The sequence below is a fragment of the Microcaecilia unicolor genome, chromosome 13 (genome assembly GCF_901765095.1).
Source record: "Microcaecilia unicolor chromosome 13, aMicUni1.1, whole genome shotgun sequence".
NCBI classification, from domain to species: Eukaryota; Metazoa; Chordata; class Amphibia; order Gymnophiona; family Siphonopidae; genus Microcaecilia; species Microcaecilia unicolor.
In genome coordinates, this window is record NC_044043.1 from 92,119,115 (window position 1) to 92,131,530 (window position 12,416).

The following is a 12,416-nucleotide window of genomic DNA, read 5'->3' on the forward strand; positions in this document are numbered from 1 at the left end:
CTAAGGATTTTTTTTTTCCTTTTCTAGTACCATGTGTACATTCTACTTAGGTATATACAAGTTGTATTTGCTAATGTTTGCTGTTTTGTATTGCGTGGTACACTAGTAGAATACCTTGTTAATTCAGAAGGAATGGATCCTCAAGAGCTTAGCCGAGATTGGGTGGCAGAGCCGGTGGGGGGAGGCGGGGCTGGTGGTTGGAAGGCGGGGATAATGCTGGGCAGGCTTATACGGTCTGTGCCAGAGCCGGTGGTGGGAGGCGGGGATAGTGCTGGGCAGACTTATACGGTCTGTGCCAGAGCCAGTGGTGGGAGGCGGGGCTGGAGGTTGGGAGGCAGGGATAGTGCGGGGCAGACTTATACGGTCTGTGCCAGAGCCAGTGGTGGGAGGCGGGGCTGGAGGTTGGGAGGCAGGGATAGTGCTGGGCAGACTTATACGGTCTGTGCCAGAGCCGGTGGTTGGGAGGCGGGGCTGGTGGTTGGGAGGCGGGGATAGTGCTGGGCAGACTTATACGGTCTGTGCCCTGAAGAGCACAGGTACAAATCAAAGTAGGGTATACACAAAAAGTAGCACATATGATTTTATCTTGTTGGGCAGACTGGATGGACCGTGCAGGTCTTTTTCTGCCGTCATCTACTATGTTACTATGTAAGAGGGAAGTAGAGGTCTCTCCTTGAACATTTGGTTCTCTCTCCAAGGTCTGTTATATTGTACTGCCAATGAAGTGAGTGGTTCTCTTTCCGAGGTCTGTCACTCTGTGCAGCCAACCGTTCATTTTTACAAATGAACTTACACAGCATGCTTTTAGATTTTTTTTTTTTCATATTTATTGAAGCTTAGATCAATTACATTTTTTTGTCACCTAGGGCATTTCTTGTACGTACTTCATCATAGGAGGCAAATAAATCTAACAGTTTCAGAGACCCTATATCTTCTTCACAGAACTCAGAATACATACTCCCTATTTTACATCTGCTGTGTTAGGATGTACTGATATCTATAGACAGAAAGGTACAGAAGAGGAGGCCAAGAAAAGAGAGAATCCTTTGATTTAAGAAGCCTTAGCTTATCATCTGCCACACATCCAAGTGGTCTTAAAACACAAAATTACAGAGAAGAATTTTTGTAAGAAATACAGAGCTCTATAAACACATCTACCCATCCGTCCTTTCCAGAGTAGCTTAGTACATGAAGACATATAAAAAGATCAAATTGGCTTCCTATGCAGTCTTTCCAGTAGAGATAGTTCACTTTGGATAGGTAAGCATAAAATTAGTTGGGGGGGGGGTGTTAAGGGCGAGATTTGGACATTTTTTAGCCGTAATGGAACAAAACGAAAATGTCAAGGACTAAAACTAATATGTTTTGAACTAGACCTGATTTAATAATGATTAAGCCACAAAAAAGTGCCCTAAATGGCCAGGTGACTACTGGAGGAATAGAAGACTGACCTCGCCTTACTCCCCCAGTGGTCACTGACCTCCTCCCACCCCCACAAAAATGTAAAAGAAACAGTACTTACCAGCCTCTATGACCACCTGAAATGTTATAGCCAGGCCTATTAGAGCAGCAAGCAGGTCCCTGGAGTAGTTGTTGGCAGTGCGCTGTGGAGAAGGGGACCCAGGTCCATATCCCACTGTAACTGTTACACTTGTGGTGGAACGTATCAGCTCCAAAACTTACCAAAAACCTACAGTACTGTTCCCACATATAGGTGACCCCTTCACCCATAACAGCTATTGTAGTGCTGTACAGTTGACTGGCGGGGGTTGGGGACCACGTGCAGGACGTCAGACTCACAGAAACAGAAGCCTGCCCTTGCGGATCAGCAACGCGGCAGCAATTGTTATCTGTTGGTAAAAAGGCACTGGTTTTGCAATTCGATCTATCCAGTGCTTTTGATTTTGTGGACCATGCTATTTTATTACAAATTATGGAAAAACAAGCGAAAAACGCCCATTTCTGCAAAAATGAAACGGGCCCTATGAAGGCTCTCGTCTATGCGATTTCTTGTCTCTCCCCTGCCCTCCCCTCCATGTCCAGCGATTTTTTTCCCCCTGCCCTCCCATCTCATCCCATGCCATCCATGTCCAGCGATTCTCCCCTCCCCTCCTCTCCATGTCCAGTGGAAAAACGTCTCCCACCGCCAGCATTTGTAAAAGGACCCATTAGTGCATAGCGCTAATGAGTTAATCAAGTGCAGATTATTTCCTTGTCCTCAGAGAGAAGTTTGTACTTGAAGCATGGAGGGTTAAGTGACTTCCTCAAGGTCACAAGGAGTGGCAGTGAGATTTGAACCTGGGTTCTTGGTTAATAGTCTACTATTTAAGCCAGTGCTTCTCAACCCAGTCCTCAGGACACACCCAGCCAGTCGGGCTTTCAGGATATCCACAATGAATATGTATGAGAGAGATTTGCATGTGTTGCCTCCTCAGTATGCAAATATTCAGTGTAGATATCCTGAAAATCCAGCTGGCTGGGTGAACGAACCCTGAGGACTGGGTTAAGAATGATGATTTAGGTTGCTCCTCCACTGAGTGCTTGTAGGTGTAGCTTTCATTGGAGCTGTCCACTTTCTCCAGTGCAGAATCAGATACTAGGCCAGCATGATCAGAAAAACAAAGTCACCAAAGGTAGAAAAAATCATTTTATTTTCATTATATTGTTTGGAATATGTACACTTTGAGAAACAGGTGCTCAACGTTAAAAGTTTATATTTATTTACTTATTTATTTATTTTTTATTTATTTATTGCATTTGTATCCCACATTATCCCACCTCTTTGCAGGTTCAATGTGGCTTACAATTAATCATCATGGGTACTCGAAATAGAAGTGAATATACATTTAGGTTCGTGTTACATGGTGGTGAATTACATGATGGTGTTAAAGCAAAAGACACTATAAGACAGTATGGCATTTTATCCCACATTAAACATGAATTAGATTGGAATCTGGGATCATTTAATTTTTTTTTCCTGGAGAGAGTAATGCATTGCCCCCCCCCCCCCCCAGGCTCTCTCCCCGGCTATAGCCAGCTCTGCAATTTTGAGGGGGGGAGGGCGCAGAGGTGGATGGTGGGGGGGCGCAGAGGTGGACCGATGAGAGAGCCTGTTGTTAAACATTTACCAGCACACCACTGCCCATGCCTGAACTCCTTGAACTGTAAAAACTTTTATTATTGCACAGTAGTAACTTCTGTGTTTGTGTCTTATCATATCAGCTGCAGTCCTTTATTGCAGATTTTTTATATTTTGATAAAGGTTGCCTACTGTTGCAATAAACTTGCAATAAATGGGATAATGTGAAAAGGGAAGGAAACTCAAACTAACATACACAAAAAAAAACCCCACAATAAAATACTAAACAGCTATGTATTGGTATATTGTTGCAGGGAGGTCTCTAGAAAAGAACATATACAGTAGCGTACCAAGGGGGGGGCGGTCCGCCCCAGGTGCACGCCGCTGGGGGGTGCCGCGGCACGCGCCTGCTTCTCCGAGTTCGCTAAACTTCATTCGTTCGCTGCAGCTCCCTGTGCCCCGGAACAGGGGGGGGTGTCATCTAGCGAGAGGGCGCGCTGCACCCAGGGGGGGGGGCGCATCGGCGCTCCGCCCCGGGTGCCATCCAGGCCAGGAACGCCACTGAATATATATCGCCTGTTTTGAATGGTTTCTATTGGCTGCCTGTATACTTCAGAATTTGTTTTAAAATGTTTTTGTTGACATTCAAGGCTTTGCAGAAAATGGGACCTGAGTATTTGTCACAGATTGGTAAAATCTTCTGGAGCTTTGTGGTCTCAAGATACACAGTGTCTCATTTGTTGGAAACTTCAAAAGAGACACTGAAATGTAAAACACATCTTTTTTTTTTTAAGAGGCAGGAGTTGCAGGGAAGAATCAGAAATGTAGCGCCAAGGAATGCCACCAAGCCTGGCGACAGGGAAGGGGTAGGGGAGGGACCTGGCACCACCAGGTGTACCCCGTACTGGCTCAACATGGCCACGAACCCCTAGCTCAACTAATCCTGAGGGAACAGGCTAGTAGCAAATCCCAATCCAGAGAGCTGCACAGGATATGTCCTTCCACATGAGATAGAGAGAATACTGAGATTGGGCTGGCTGCACATGTCTACATATAGTAAGACTCTGAAGTTCTCTCTATCTCCACCTGCTGGTAGGGAGACATAACTCACTCGTCTCTGGATTGATCTGTTGGGACTAATGGAAAGAACATTATCAGGTAATAACTAATTTTACTTCCCAAGTGTTTGGGAGCCTCTTCTGTAGCTGGTCCACGGGATTTGATTCCAACAGTGACTACATTTTAAAAAGCAGCTTAAGGCATATCTATATACACAGGCCTTCTCTCAATTTGATCTACTTATGATTATTTTATTTATTTATTAGGATTTATTTACCGCCTCTTTGAAGGAATTCACTCAAGGCAGTATACAATAACAATAAATCAAATGTGAGTGATAGACAATTATAACAGTAAAAATATTCAAGTAACTACAAAGTATGGCATAGTATACTGCTTACAATGTTAACACAATACATAATAGAACATTTTAATTGACAGTGTAGGGTATAAGCAAAGATCGAACGTATAGATGGGTAAGAGAGTGAGAGGAGTTAGAAAATTGAGAGGAGTTAGAAAATAAGGTGACTAATTTAAAGAAAGGTGCACATGAGGTCAGAGAGATACTTAAATATTATCTCAGGGTAGGAGTGGATAAACGTATCAGCCTGTGTCACTCCTGTGTGTAAATGAGACTAACAAGTTAGTTACTTCTTCCATTAAAGACCTGGTTGAAGAGCCAAACTTTCATCTGCTTCCTGAAGTAGAGATAGTCTTGTGTTAAGCGGAGCCTTTCAGGGAGTACATTCCAAAGTGTGGGGGCTCGTCCGGAGAAGGCTCGCTTGCGGGCATCACATCTTGTAATGTCTTTTGGAGAGGGTGTGGTTAGTGATAGTCTTTATTGGTGTGTAGAGGATCATTTCATTCGTCAGGCACTCAGGGCCATTTCCTTTAAGGGCCTTGAAGATCAGACATAGAGTTTTAAATTTAGCCCTCTATTGTACTGGTAGCCAATGAAGATTTTTCAAAAATGGTGTGATGTAGTCATGTCGCTTGCAACCTTCTATATGAGTCTTGCTGTAGCATTCTAAATCAATTGGAGCTGGTTCAGACCCTTTGCAGTCAGACCATTGTAGAGTGCATTACAGTAATCCAGTCTTGATGTTATCATGGCATGCATAACTGGGATAAGATTTACCTTCTTGATGTAAAGAGAGAAGCAACGTAGCTGTCGCAAATAGTAGAAACAGCTCTTGAAGGTTGCTTGAATTTGGGGAATCAGAGTAAGTGTTGAATCTAACAGTATTCCAAGGTTCCTGACTTATGATTTGAGGGGGAGTTTGTACTTCCCAAAAGAGATTTTGATGTCAGGTATGTATCCACTTGTGTTAGGGATCCAGAGAAGCTTGGTTTTATTTAGGTTCAGGCAAAGTTTGTTGTGTTTAGTCTATTCTTGAATTGATGCTAGACAGGTAATCAGTTTATTCAGGGCTGTAGGTTGTCAGGTTCAGTGGGTATGACTAGCTGCATATCATCCATTTTTCTCTGTTTTAAGTGGTGGATAATGTATGTATTTTGAGATCTGTTTAGGATTATAGGCGGAATATAAATATTTTAAATTAATGTGTTTATATATGTGCTCATTAAAAAAGACACCCTATGTAAATTTTTAGGTGTCTAAGATATATCAAACCTCAATATTTTAATCATAGCATATTTTAAAGAGTCTCCAAAACCACAATTGAATATGAGCAAGGACCATGAACAGTGATCTTCAAGTTGGACATTTTGGATGCTGTTCACACATTAGAAAACTTTTTTTTTTTTAGATAAGTACTTTTTATATATCTTTTGAAGTGATAAAAATCGATTGCATGTTCAACTGTGGTTTTGGAAACTTTTAAGATTGAAAAATTGTGTTCTATGATTAAAAATACTGATTGGTTTGATAAGTCTTAACCTAAAACATTTACACAGGTTGTCCTTTTTTATGAGCACATATATAATAATAACGTACCAATACATACCTGTTTATTATACTGTGGGAGGCAGGGGCTTAGCCAGATGGTCAAATTTGGGTAGGCCTGAGCCCAAGGTGGGTGGGCATGGAATTCACATTCCCCCCCCCCCCCCCCCCCCCCCGGTTTGTTCCTCTCTCCACCCTTCCCTGCCCACAGACCCCAAATATTAAATACTTGAGCAGGCGGGGATCCTCAAACCTTGCTTCTTGAAGATTTCCTCCTCCTCCTCCTCGAGCAGCCAGCACTCTTCCATACAGCAGCCGGCAGCACTTGCCTCAAACTGAAGCTGCTACCGGCTTGTCGTGCATGCTCAGTGCATATGCATGTGTGAAAACTGAGCATGTGCAGAAGGGCCAGTCTCCAGGCAAGTGCCACTGGCTGACATTTGGAAGAGCGCTGATGCCCAAGGAGAGAAAATCTTCAGCTGGCAAGGTTTGGGGATCCCCACCAGCCACAGCAAGAGTGTCACAATTTGGGGTGGGCCTGAGTCCAAAGTGGGTGGGCCCTGGCCCACCTTTGGCTACACCACTGGGGGGGGGGGTCTATAAATGGCAATCTAGACTTCCCTTAGGAAAATCCGGTTCTATAGTTGTTAAGTTTGATCATGGACCCCAAGACAATCGTACTAAACCTAGATAATTTCCTTCATGTACTGAATGCCAGGTATCCGAAGGCAGTGGTCTGTTTAGTATGTACGAGAGAAATGCTTTTGCTGCATTAACCCTGTGAGATCAATTACTTTCTCCTGTCTTCTGCACGAGGCCTTGAGTCCAGTTTAAATCTAAGAATAGTTGTTCTAATCATAAAAGAGGAACAACCCCTTTTCCTTGATGACTGAGGACAGAGAACATATGTAGAACTAGATCCATCAAGGAACTCCAGTTGTTGCTTGACCTACTTGCTAAAGACACGTCGGCTCTAGTTCTAAAATAGCAGCTGATTTTCCTATTCATTTGGTTTTTTTGTGTGATTTTTTTTTTAAGGTTATTATGATGCCCGGGCACGGGTGCTGATCTCGCATGTCACATGGCTGCTGAGAGTTCCTGTGGAAGCAATGGAGAGTTTTGAGGAATCATTAATAGAGACCCTGAAGGAACGAAAACCTGAGCCATCAGAGTAAGATTAATTCTAAAACTATAGTGAAACACTTGAGTGCATTCTTTTTCTCTTTGTCAACTAATCATTTATCTTTCTATTTGTCATCCTAGACCAAGGGTTTTCAGTCCAGTTCTTGGGACACACCCAGCCAGTCAGGGTTTTCAGGATATTCCAATTCAGTGCTTGGGTGTTCACTGAGGATTAGGTTGAAAACCTCTGATCTAGACACTCCCCAATTCTCTTTGATCATCTTCATAAACACAAGGGGTTCTATTGGCTCTTCTACTGCACCTGGAGACACACATACCAAATACGAAAAAGCTATGCAGACTTTATTATCCCTCTCCTTGTATATGTTACATATTATGAGTCTTCCAGTGGTGTAGCTATGTGGAGCCAGGGGGGCCTGGGCCCCCGTAGATTTGACCCTGGACCCCCCTGCCGATGACCCTCTTGACCCCCCCTCCCGCCGTCACCTACCTTTGCCGGCGGGGGACCCCAACCCCCGCCTGCCAAGGTCCTCTTCTTCCCGCAAATGGCTTCCTTCTGTTTCTGACGTCTTGCACATACAACGTGCAGGACGTCAGAAACAGAAGGAAGCTTTGCACGGAAAGAAGAGGACCTCGGCTCGTGGGGGTTGGGGTCCCCCACCAGCAAAGGTAGGCGACGGTGGGTTGGCGGCGGGAGGGGGGTCGAGAGGGTCGTCAGCAGGGGGGGGGGGGGCAAAGTTGTTGGTGGCGGCGGGATCGGCTATGGCGATGGGGGGGGCTAAAATGTGCCCACTCACGTCGGGCTCTGGACCCCCCTCCCGCCGAAGTCTGGCTACACCCCTGGAGTCTTCTACAGAGTTGCAGTATCTCCACTGCTCCTCTGAGGCAGCACACAGTGGCTGTCCACAGAAGTATTTTGCTGAAAGCTACATGTCATCATTAACTCTACTTGAATCTCTAGAGATTTATTTATTTATTTATCACATTTATACCCCACATTTTCCCGCATGTTTGCAGGCTCAGTGTGGCTTACAATAAACCGAAAAGGCTATCGCCAATCCAGTAGTTATACAATTACAATATATTGTGGAGGTCAGAGAGGATAGAAAGAACAAGGTAAAACGCCATCATATAGGTGATAATCTTTCAAATACTTAGGCGCCTTTTGCACTAGTGAAAACAGCCTGTCTAAATCAGCTATACTGGAGTCAGTGAATTTTTAGGCGTCAGAAAATGTGTGTACTTTCTCAGTGCTTGTAAATAGAAAAATAAGATATTCAGGGCTAGAAGGAAGATGCGTTTTGGGTATGTGGCTGAAAATTGTGAGGGTAATTTTGAAAGATTTTTTTTCTCTGAATAGGCCGTCTGCTTCTGAGGCTCTGCTTTCATCAGAACAGCTGAGCTCCCACTCTCACTGTAAGCCTGCACTTACTTTAGAACTGTTTGAGCCCCAGTTTTTATAGCAGCCTACCCAATTTATTAGAACTGCTGAGCTCCCGTTTTTACAGTAGCCTGCTCTGGGGGAAGGCTTTCCTTAGCCATCATCTACCATCTTTCACAACATAATTTCAAACCAGGCAGACGGTTGGTGATGCCAGAAAGCAACTCCCACAATAGGCAGCCTGCTTCTGAGTCTCTACTTCACAAATGCAGTAGTAAACACGGTATCACCCACTTTTCTTATCTCCACATTCAAGAAAAAAAAATTTTAAATTGCAGCATTGATTTTGTGAGGGGTTATGATGAATAATTTGCACCTGATATGGATTTTTTTGACCTGTGATATCACCTTTGTTGGTGAAGTCTTATATCCAGAGCCGTACTGAGATCTTTTCTCCATAATTTTGCACTATGGTCCCTAGTTCTTGTATTTTTAGGGAAAGGGAAATGGGACTTGATATACGGCCTTTCTGAGGTTTTTGCAATTACATTCAAAGCAGTTTACATATATTCAGGTACTTATTTTGTACCAGGGGCAATGGAGGGTTAAGTGACTTGCCCAGAGTCACAAGGAGCTGCAGTGGGAATCGAACTCCGTTCCCCAGGATCAAAGTCCACTGCACTAACCACTAGGCTACTCCTCCACTCATTCCACCAATAAGAGCCCACCTCATCAGTGATGTCACAATGGCTTGATTGCCCGATACTTGGCTCACTTCTGATATTGTGATGTCATAAGGGAAAGGGGGAAAGGGAAATGGGACTTGATATACCGCCTTTCTGAGGTTTTTGCAACTACATTCAAAGCGGTTTACATATATTCAGGTACTTATTTTGTACCAGGGGCAATGGAGGGTTAAGTGACTTGCCCAGAATCACGAGCTGCAGTGGGAATTGAACTCAGTTCCCCAGGATCAAAGTCCACTGCACTAACCACTAGGCTACTCCTCCACTCATTCCACCAATAAGAGCCAACCTCATCAGTGATGTCACAATGGCTTGATTGCCCAATACAGTTCCCCAGGATCAAAGTCCACTGCACTAACCACTAGGCTACTCCTCCACTCATTCCACCAATAAGAGCCAACCTCATCAGTGATGTCACAATGGCTTGATTGCCCGATATTTGGCTCACTTGTGATATTGTGATGTCATAAGAGAGAGGGGGAAAGGGAAATGGGACTTGATATACGGCCTTTCTGAGGTTTTTGCAACTACATTCAAAGCGGTTTACATATATTCAGGTACTTATTTTGTACCAGGGGCAATGGAGGGTTAAGTGACTTGCCCAGAGTCACAAGGAGCTGCGATGGGAATCGAACTCAGTTCCCCAGGATCAAAGTCCACTGCACTAACCAGTAGGTTACTCCTCCACTTTGTCTGAATTCTGTATGGGGTCTAAAGGATAGCACAGCAGCTTACTAAGCCGGTCCCTATGTGCTTTGACCCCAAAGTCATTTTAACTCTGATCCAGTTTACCACACAACTTTTCTTTTATTTGTTTCTTGTGTTTTGCCTATGTTTGTTCTGAAGTTGTTTACACACTTTTAAGTTAGCTGACCATTTAGTTTTATTTGCTAACATTCACCTAGCACTGTTTGGACACAGCAATCTGAATGGTATCAGTAACTTAACACAGTGTACATAGATTTTATTTTTCAACTTGGCTTCTGTGCTGAGGAACTGGTTAGTACTGCATATTACTTAGAGTTACGTCAATAGTGTTCCTGCAAAAACTGGCTGCTTCCTTGTCTAGGCGTTCAGATTCCTAGAATAAGTGACTGTATTCCCTGTTGAAGCTACAGAAGAAACCAAAACATCTCTTTTAAAAATTACCATATAGACTTACAAGTAAAGGAGTTGGGAATTTGACTTTATTATAGACTAAAAAAGACAGTGGGCTTTGAAATCTAAGGATTGTTTCATGCCACAGGTGATGACGTTGTGGCTTGTTTATAGTTATGTAGTTGGGTAGATTGAAGGAAGACAGTGATCTGTCAAGGTCTACTGCCTTCAAATTACCTAAAAGCTTATTCTATGTGGTAATTAACAGGAATGTGAAAATAAAAACCAATCTCTTCAAAAAGGCTTACCCCAACGACCCCACGTAACCCTCTTCACCTACCAACACAGCATGACTATGATCGAACAGGACAACACGCAATCTTCATCCATTCCGACCCTCCACTTATAGCTCATACGATCACTGTACAACTTTGTATTTGTTATCCACCGACTGGGCAAACGCCTTTGACGGTACTATGTAAGCCACATTGAGCCTGCAAATAGGTGGGAAAATGTGGGATACAAATGTAACAAATAAATAAATCTGAGATTCTACATGGAATGTTGCTACTATTTGAGGTTCTACATGGAATGTTGCTACTATTTGAGGTTCTGCATGGAATGTTGCTATCAGTATTTGTTTACACCGGAGTCTGCAAACACCTCTCAGATACTATGTAAGCCACATTGAGCCTGCAAATAGGTGGGAAAATGTGGGCTACAAATGCAACAAATAAATAAATTAGCATCTGTAAAGCAAGAAAGAGAGTTCCCATCCCTGGTTCCAATGGCCCCATAAGGATTATGGGTTGCAATCCTATATAATAAAACTCACCCTCAACGTTCTGAAGACACTGACGTCAGTGTCACTTCCTTCGGGTTCGAAGGTTTCGTGGTGGTGAAGCTACTGAAATCACTGTCTCTGGGCCCCGCCCTCGGGTCAAACGTGATGACATTGAGGGCGGAGCAATGGCATCACAGATCGAAGGGCGGAGCAATGGCGTCTGTGGATTCACAATGAACAAGGACTCAGGAGATGAAGGTGGCGTGCGTTGACGAGGTGCGGAGCAATGGCATCAGTGGCTTCACAACGACGAAGGGAGGGGGGGTTGGGGAGGAAAACCTTGCTAGCGCCCATTTCATTTGCTCCAGAAACAGGCCTTTTTTTACTAGTGATCTATAAAACCCTATTTTGCATAGAATGCTTAGGTCAGAAAAAGGATGTTCAAGTTTGGGTGTTCAGGATTTACTTGAAAAAGCTCAGTCAGTATGAAACTTTTAATAAAATATGTATAAGGACAAGCAGGAGTATGTGTGTATTTTCTGTACAGCAAATCAGCCATTTTATTTTTTTAAAAAGTGGCTTCACTCAGGGTTTTACATGTAGAAGTGTTAACAAATACCGAAGTGTCAGATTTTATAAGCCTACATGTACAATAGGAGCCAAGTTCCACGCTTCAAGTTTTTGACACTTTTAGATGTATTTTTTAAGGCTACAAGGATAAACACAGTTGCCCCTTTACTTGCCTCTCTTAAACCCCAGGTACAAGCAAGTACGTTCACGCTCCTGAATGAGTCAGATTTGGACTGAGGTTTAGATTTGAGATTTTAGTTGCCTTTCCAAATCTGAGTTCAAGGTGAATTACAAACAGGTACACAATTTATTTGGAGGAGCTGAAGATGCCAACAGGGAAATTCTTATAAAATGAGAAGCACATATATATTTTAAAAGTACATCCAAACCATGCCCATACCTGGTCCCTTGAAACTGTACGTGACAGCTGTTCTGAAATTGCTGTTTATACTTGTATGCTCATGTGTTTATTTATTTGTTGCATTTGTATCCCACATTTTCCCACCTATTTGCAGGCTCAATGTGGCTTACGTTATGCCGTAATGGCGTTCGCCATTATCGGAATGAGAAATACAGAGTGGTATTGCATTAAAGTTCATAAGTGACAGAGTACTTTAAGCAGTCAGGTATAGAGAGTTCATTTCCGGAAT

General features: G+C 43.4%; 1 protein-coding gene across 5 annotated transcripts in view; it reads left to right on the forward strand.

Annotated features, from left to right (window-relative positions):
* The window catches only part of TMCO4 (transmembrane and coiled-coil domains 4), a 231,302-nt gene that overhangs the window by 75,154 nt on the left and 143,732 nt on the right, over positions 1-12,416 (forward strand). For all 5 annotated transcript variants that reach the window (XM_030186267.1, XM_030186268.1, XM_030186266.1 and 2 more), the window contains one exon: positions 7,083-7,215. In XM_030186267.1, the coding sequence (XP_030042127.1) occupies positions 7,083-7,215 (133 nt within the window). The remainder of the gene's footprint in view (positions 1-7,082; positions 7,216-12,416) is intronic.